Here is a 9,064-nt window from a genome sequence, read left to right on the forward strand (position 1 = left end):
TTATGCTAANTCTTTTAATGATATCCATTCTGTTTGTATCTCTTTTGGCAAAGAGTCATCCCATTTGATATCTGATAACCACACATTTTGAAAGAGTAGTTTTAGTTTGGTTGATAAAGGTGCTAATAAGCCGAGAGGATCAAATAATTTAGAGATGTGTGATAATAAAGACCGTTTGGTGTCTTCATTTGATGATTGATCAATTTTCATGTCGAATGATAATTTATCTTGTTGTGGGTCCCAACTGAGGCCAAGTGTTTTAGCCCGCTCTGCTTGCTTGAAATTGAAATTATTAGAGTTTTTTGGGTTTCCCTCGTTTAGCTCCGGGATGTTTGATCTCCACTTCCGAAGATTAAAGCCACCGGCTTTCAATAAATTGATAAGGTCGTTGCATAACTGTAGAGATGATTTGATATTGTGTTGCCCGTATACAAGGTCGTCCATATAAAATGATTGTTCAAGGACGTCCGGTGCTGAGCTATTGGGGTAATTTGACCTCTCGTCTGAAGCCAACTGCTTGAGGGTCATCATCGCTAAGAACGGGGCAGCTTTTGTGCCATACGTTACTGTAGCCAGCTGATACTCTTTGATTTGTTCTTCCATCGAGTTACGCCAAATTATCTTTTGATATGCTTGATCGTTTATGTTCATCCAAATCTGGCGAAACATCTTCTCGATGTCCGCAGTGAATGCAAATTGATACACTCTCCATTTGATAATCAATGACTGTAAGTCCTGCTGTAAATTTGGGCCACTTGCCATAAGATCATTTAAACTGTTTCCAGATGATGTCTTGCTAGATGCATTGAAGACCACTCTGAACTTGGTACTCGTTGATTCTTCGCGTTCCACGCCGTGATGAATGAGAAAACAATCTGATGTAGTATTATTGATAGTGGCAGGTGTCATGTGACCAAGGGATTGATACTCATCCATGAATGATACATAGTCCTTTTGCATGTTTTCGTTTTTGCAGAATTTTCGTTCTAAAGAACGAAAACATGCAATGAAAAAATGCCATAGGTCGCTGGTTCATATCCGGCTCGAATAAAGAGATGTACGGTTTGTACGCTCTTGAGTGATATGTTGCTGATAGAAGAGAGGAATGAAAGTCTGATATAAACTGATATAACTGTATTGATAGACTGATACTTATGCTAATGATAGAATGATAGTGAGAACGCGCACGGTATGAACGATGACCGAACATGAACTCATTTTTTGATTGATAGATTTGATAGCATTGTTATATGATCGTTCGTATTTGTAGAACGCAGCATCGTATCCTGGGTCCCTGCCTCCCAGGACGCTGTCTAGTTCCCAATGAAGAGAGTCGATTGCTGACCAACGAGTATTTATTACACGAAGTAAGTGATCAAACTCCCATTTTTCTGATATATTGTCTAACACTATATTGGTAATTGTATGTTCAAAGGCCTTGAAATTGCTATTTTGTTTTCGTAACATTTCGTCCGTTTTGCTAGGCGAAGCTTGATGAGACTGATTGAGAGAGAATGTTGGTTCAAATTGTTGACCTGATGGTACACTTAGAGGTGTTGCAGGCCTGATAATAGGTGTTTGAGTCATTTTTGGTGGCTCATAATTTTGTATAGCAGTTCTGATATTTGAAAATCTCTCCTTAACGATCTCGTATTGATTTGATGTAAAATATGCATTCGATTTATCACCGAATCCACACAGTTGAATATGATTTGATTGATATTCGTTCCAGTAGCCGTCTAACGTAGCTAAACGACGTTTGATATAATCAACAGTTTTCCTATCCGCACCGTCTTTTTTGAAATTGCTGTATACTTGTTCGATAGCCATAGAGGTTTGTTCTTGATTTTGCAGAAGATCCTCCATGGTTGCCATATTGATATAGATGATGATATAAAGTAAATCGGAATGATCTTACTTGAACTTGATAGATGAAGAATCGCAAACGCAGGCGCTTACGACTTTCCTGATGATCTTGATAATTGATGTTGATACACTGCAATCCGTTAGTCCATTGATAGTTCACCTCACTTGATACACAGAGTCACGTTTTTATGTAGGTAGTTATAGTTCACGTAATCACTGAATACCACGCGAGGATCCGGCTCGAATAAAGAGATGTACGGTTTGTACGCTCTTGAGTGATATGTTGCTGATAGAAGAGAGGAATGAAAGTCTGATATAAACTGATATAACTGTATTGATAGACTGATACTTATGCTAATGATAGAATGATAGTGAGAACGCGCACGGTATGAACGATGACCGAACATGAACTGATGAAATTATAAATGTGGAGTAAAAATGCTGATGTGGCGCGAACTTACGAAACAATGTAAAATGCTGACGCGCAATTTGGTACGTGCTACTAGCTCGTACAGTAGGGTTCCGTAGTTGTCTGTCGTTACCACAATCTGGGGGCACGGCAGTGCCCCCACCAAGTCGAGCAAAAAAGCGGCACGGCCGTACCATCCTTTTCTCGAAGCAATTCAGGCCATTTTCGATATACCTATTTCAGAAGCAAGCAATTACTTCATCTAAAGTCACTTTTCATATTTTCTTCTAAGGAATTTTTACTGCTTAAGAAATTGTATAATACATGAGTCAAATGACTATTACTCTTAAACTAAGTAATGTATCTTAACCGTTATAGTTTTCCTTGAAAAAAATCATACCCACTTAACATGCAGGGGAGCTACCCTAGATTTTTTTTATGAACATTTTATTTTACCGTTTTGTCGGCGTGATTAATATACTTAAATACCTTCACAAAATTACAGCTCCCCAGTACCAATAGTTTCCAAGCGAAACCTCGGACAGACAGACAGACATGTCGAAACTATAAGGGTTCAGGACTACGGAACCCTAAAAAATGACATTACATACATATGAAAATATTATTTATTTGTAGTTAAAGTGACCAATAGTCAAATTTGACAGATGTCAAATGACAAGTGGTTAAATAACAGAATTTTTTTTTATAACAATGTTTAACTTGACTTTTAATACATTTTTCAACTATTAGTTTACATTTTATTTATATTTAACCATTAGTAGCAAAATTTAACAATTAGTTATTTTAACTATGAATCAAAAACTGGTCCTAGGTTGAAGCAATTGCTTGTCTTACTAAACGACGGGAAGCTACGGAACCCTGCACTGCGCGTGGCACGACATTGGGTTACTGATTTTTTCATATAAATCTAATAGACTCGAAGCATAGACATTGCAAAATAGGCATTTTATTAAATATCACGTGAGATTAGGGGGGTGGGGGAGGGGGTCAGGCAAAATCTCACCAAATCTCACCAAGGGGGGCGGGGGGGTTGAAAAATGGCCAAAATTGTCTCACGTAATTTATGGACGCCCCCTTTAATCGACCCGTTGACAGATGACTTTATGGTTACTGATCACGGTCGAGATCGGTATACTAAGAGAAAATCAACCTTGCGATTTGAAAAAAATAAAGAGTAAAAATTATGATGTCGGGTTCAGGGATGTCAGAAGTAAGAAATTATTTTACATAGCGCCTCTAGTCCCAAACTAAGCAAAGCTTGTAATTTAAACAAACATGGCAATGTACCATTCTGCGTGATTATTGGCCGCTAAGCCCTTGGCCAACTCAGTAACCAATGACGGACTATTGTCACTCAACCACAAAGTACCGCGTAAATTAAAAGATATTTTTTAATTAAAAATATTAACCAATAATATTTTTTGTTAGATCAAATATATTTTAAAGTTAAGTTATACATAGATCGAAATGTATTTATTAGGTGATCAATATTAAAAGGCAAACTTGATATAAAAATCATCAAATTAACAAAATTAAAGATCAATAACTAAAAAAGAGGATCAAATATTATTTTTGTTTACCAAATATTTAAAGAGTATGTTAAACATAAATATTATGTTACCTTTAATGAAGATCATTCATAATTTATCCGTAGATCAATTAATATAGACCCAATAATTAATATAAAGACAAAATATAATAAAAAACATCATTTATTTTTAAAAGTGCACATAGAAAAAAGATCAATTAGTTTTTAGAGGATCAAATAATATTGCCCCATTATAATCATACTACAACGCATGCCAGCGTCCTGACGAGCGCGCGCGTGACACTCGACTGATATAATACCCGCCGGCGGGGCGCTTCGCTGTAGGTAATTATCGGATGTACCGCGCGGAGTGAGCCAGGCCTGGTACTGGACTATTTATAAAGCAATAGGTGTAAAAGCACTTTATAAGGCCCACAGCAAACATGTTTCTTTTAGCATCGGCAATTTTGCGATTGTATTGATGCAACAATGCGACTTCGCGACTTCATGCGTTCGGAGGCGGTATCGGGATCGCGCATTTTAGCGACTGTTGTCGCTGCGTCGAACTTCAGAAACGACGTTTGGCGTTTTTAAGCGTGTGGTGTGGTTCTTCAGCTTCTAAAAAGCGGCAAATCGCTGATCACCGAAGCCATAAGTAACAATGTGCTGTGGTAAAGGCCTATTTGCAGAAAATAAACGACTGGAATGGAGGCCGCGTACCGGAACGCAGCGTGGGACGTCCACCCACAAGGTGGACCGACGACCTGATTAAGGTAACAGGAAGGCGCTCGATGCAGGCCGCTACCAATCGATCAACGTGGAAAGCATTAGGGGAGGCCTATGTTCAGCAGTGGACGTCCTATGGCTGACATGATGATGATGATGATGAAATGACTTACGGCGTATTTTCTCCAGGGCGTTACTGAGCGCGCTGGACGCGTGCCCGGCGGGCGCGGTGGTGCGGCTGGGCGTGGAGCGCGCGTACATGGCGCAGCTGCTGCGCGTGCAACGCGCGCGCGGGGCCCGCGGCGGCGCCGCCTTCGCCGCCGCGCTGCAGCTCGCGCCGCCGCAGCTGCCGCCCGGTCAGTGCAGCATCAATACTAAAGCCTGGTCCGTGAGCACGTAGAATTTTGTCCAATGACCCCAAGCTGGATGGGTCCTTATCGCTCGCGCGTAATTATATTGCTGTCGCGACTGTGCGACGGGCGCCCGCAGTGAGTGTGCGAGCGCGACAGCAACATAATTACGTGTGAGAGACAAGGATGGGCAGCTTGGGGTCATTGGACGGGATTCTACGTGCTCACGGACCAGGCTTTATACGATTATACGTCTGATTCTCTTCATAATTTGTTACGAAGAGAGCAAAAATAAAAAGCCGTACTGCGTTTGTTCGAAAGTCTGACATCTTTATTTTGTTTTTTAATTTCTTTTTAATTCCTGTCCTTGACAACGTCTTAGGGCATGAATCACTCAAAGTATGGGAGCGGCACGGGAGGGTATTATTGTTGACGTCAAACGTTAGCAAGACTTCAGATTTGTATGTTCTGTCACGTCACTTCAATGCCACCCCTCCCGTGCCGCTCCCATACCTCAGGCACTAACTGAATTAAGCGCTAGACCTATAATAAGAGCAGCGCTTAACTTGGTCGGTGCCTGAGGTATGGGAGCGGCACGGGGGGGTGTTCATGTTGACATCCCTCCCTCAATGACATCCCTCCCTCAATGACATTCCTCCCTCAATGACATCCCTCCCTCAATGACACCCCTCCCTCATAGACACCCCTCCCTCTATGACATCCCTCCCTCAATGACATCCCTCCCTCAATGACATCCCTCCCTCAATGAGATCCCTCCCTCAATGACATCCCTCCCTCAATTACATCCCTCCCTCAATGACATCCCTCCCTCAATGACATCCCTCCCTCAATGACATCCCTCCCTCAATGACACCCCTCCCTCAATGACACCCCTCCCTCAATGACATCCCTCCCTCAATCAAAATCAAAATCAAAATCAAAAAANTGGAAGTTGTAAGTTGCGTCAAATATTTAGGTTTATGGCTGGATAGCTCGCTTACGTGGTCTAAACATATAAATTAAATTAAAGAAAAGGCAGAAAAATTTCTAAACGCTTTTAAAATTCTGGTGGGACCGGGCTGGGGTGTACATCCATCCTTCTTGAGACGCCTATACATTGCCATTATACGGAGTAGATTAGACTATGCTAGCTTTTTATACGATAACAGTTATCAAACACATTTAAGTAAATTAACTAAAATTCAGAACCAGTGTTTCAGAGTAATTGGAAGCTTTATAAAAAGCACAGCTATTCACGTCATGGAATGTGAACTTCATCTCCAACCATTACATTTAAGAAGATACTATTTGGCCACTAAATTCTGGTTCAAACTCAAATCTTTAGGTAAATATGAAACGCTTAATTTAATAAAAAGTCTGTATGATTTGAGACAGCAGCAATCTCTTAGAAATAAAAGAAAGCCCCTATTAACTTCAGTATATGAAACATTTAAGGATACACCCATATACTCCAACGCTGAATTGGGAAGATATACATTTAATTTAACACGTGGATCAGCAATGTGAATTTGTCTCCTGTAATTATTACACAGATTGTCAATGTCACGCAAGCAAGAAGATTGTACAACTGTTTTGATCTCAGATCATTACCTATGTAATAAGTTGATTGACAAAGAATATGCGAATTGCTACAAAATTTTTACGGATGGGTCAAAAGATCGGAAGGACATTAGAGCGGCTTTTTTCGATCCTCAAAACAATACGTATAGTAAATTTAAAATAGATGCCAAAATTTCGATTATGCATGCGGAGTTAATAGCCATATGTGAGGCATTATCCTACATTGAATCAATGAACTTAGAAAGCTGTGTAATATTTACGGACTCCAAAAGCGCCCTCCAACATCTTATCCGATGCACATCAAATTTCCAAGGTGCACCTACCTATAGCATATTGTATAATCAAGTCTATTATTTGTTTAATTAATAGTAATAAGAAAATTTATCTACAATGGATACCAGCTCATATCGGTATTGAAGGAAACGAAAAAGTAGACACCATAGCCAAAGCAGCATGTACTAGCATGTAGTAGGGTGTCCCGAAATATCTTTTTTTATATTTTCGCTACACAAGACCCCTCAAAAGTTGCGTCATAAGATGTAGATTACCGTAAAAATAATTAAAAAAATATAAAATAATGTCTCAAGGGCTCTACCGGCATTTTTATGTCTCAAAAAATCACTTAATTAGCCCTTCACTGTTGGTCATCTATTATATTTTTTTCACAATTATTTCATTTTATTTTGTAATAACAGTGGCAGTGGAACCCTATGATATGATTTGCAGGCAATGACAGACTAGGACTAGTGAGGAATAGGTTTGGTTCGAACTAGCAGAATTCATATTTTGACTTGTTTTTCTCAAATTTTCTACTCCTTCGGCGAGACTGTTGGTATTGTTTTTGTTGAGGTTTAATTGCAGTAAGGTATCGCACCGTACTTTATTGTTATAATATTACATACTTTTAGCATAAATTTAACAAAAAATTAGCAATATATGGTAGTAATATACATTTTGATTTTTTTCAGGTAAAAACTACCTAGTCAAAAATCTTTATAATATTCTATTTAAACAGAATACTAATTGACATGTTAAATAGTTTTAGCATACTATCTATATATATAAAAGAAAGTCGTGTTAGTTACTCCACTTATAACTCAAGAACGGCTGAACCGATTTAGCTGAAAATTTTCAGGGAGGTAGTTTAGAGCCAGGAGAAGGACATAGGATACTTTTTATCCCGTTCGAAATAAAAAAGTCTGCTTATTTATTGCCATTAAGGCGGAACAAAGTTCGCCGGGTCAGCTAGTTAAATATAAATAACATTTATGTACGTTACATACACTTACTAGCTGAAGTTTTTGTTGTCTACGCAGTTTTTTATCAATGGTGAACTTCAACGGAAGTAAAAATATATTTTTAGTTATGAAACGCATACATGTTATATATCAAATTACAGACAATTTAATACACTTTTTTGGCTCGTGTAAAACTTTTAGTAGAGTATAAGACATTTTGTAAAAAAATGATTTAAAAAGTAGTATCACAACAATGTAAAAAAAATCAATTTTCCTTTAATTACTAACTAAAGGTTGATTTAATCGATAAAATTTATACCACAAAATATCAAGCGCACACGTAGAGCTATCATTTAAATAAAAAAGTAATGGAATCGGACAAATGGTTTTCAAGTTATGGTTGATTTTCTAAAATTGACTGCCATTTTTGTTAGCTTCCACTTAGAGATGCCAATCATTGTTTTGTAATAGCGTAGTAAAATTATTAACCTGCTGTGAGAAAGGAATTGAGTATCCTCGAATTAAATCGATATCTTGGCTGACCCATGGATTAATTAGGAATACATAAAAATTGCGCGCGTAAATGCCTAATTCTGGTCAAAAAGCCAATTCTGTTTTGAAAGTATTTATGGATTTATTGGTTTTTAAACTATTTTAAACCTTGCTGTGACTCATTGTGTACCCTCAAATTTCATAAAAACGCTATTTTTGTATTATTAATACTTTATGTTAGGAACCCCTAAAATCTGTACCCCCAGTGAAAAGGGATCTAACTCGACTTAGATCAAAATTGACTTTATAACATAATGTGAATCTCTGAAAAATTAGCTATTTTTGTAACTAGTCGGTATGTTTCTACGACGTATAGAAAAGAAAATAAGTTTTAATAATAATAATAAATAAATAATCTTTATTCACAAATATCATTTCCTGTGATGTAATAAACCACAGCTTCTGCACTAGGCTCGCAGGCCTGTGTCGCAGTAGTTGTGTTGAGTGAGCATTACAGATTACATTTTTACATTAAATATACAGCTCCGATTCCTTATCAGGTGACTATTATTGTGGTTTTTTAAAGATTAAGTTTGTGCCAAATGATACAAGTAAGGCTTTGTGAACCAATTTTGAGTTTTCTTTCGTGTAAATTGATACATGTCTACTTTTAACAAAGTGTACCGGAGGCTCCTTTCACTTTTTTATTGTGTCAAGAGGTATGACTCGTGTTACTTCTTTTTACACGATTGAAGTTGTTCAGATTGAGTTTGTGATTAACAATGTAAGATGACTCATATTAATATACACAAAAAAAACTATATATTGTTGGTTGGTGAAAAATAATGTAACT

The 9,064-nt window shown here is 37.9% G+C and overlaps 1 protein-coding gene across 1 annotated transcript; it reads right to left on the reverse strand.

The window, feature by feature from the left end:
- LOC114360948 (uncharacterized) lies at nucleotides 1-960 on the reverse strand. The gene has a single exon (XM_028315833.1). It carries the CDS (start codon nucleotides 958-960, stop codon nucleotides 1-3), a length of 960 nt encoding a protein of 319 aa, XP_028171634.1.
- Nucleotides 961-9,064: the final 8,104 nt, after the last annotated feature.

This window comes from Ostrinia furnacalis, unplaced genomic scaffold, assembly GCF_004193835.3.
Source record: "Ostrinia furnacalis isolate ACB-3 unplaced genomic scaffold, ASM419383v2 OfSCF5329, whole genome shotgun sequence".
Taxonomy (NCBI): domain Eukaryota; kingdom Metazoa; phylum Arthropoda; class Insecta; order Lepidoptera; family Crambidae; genus Ostrinia; species Ostrinia furnacalis.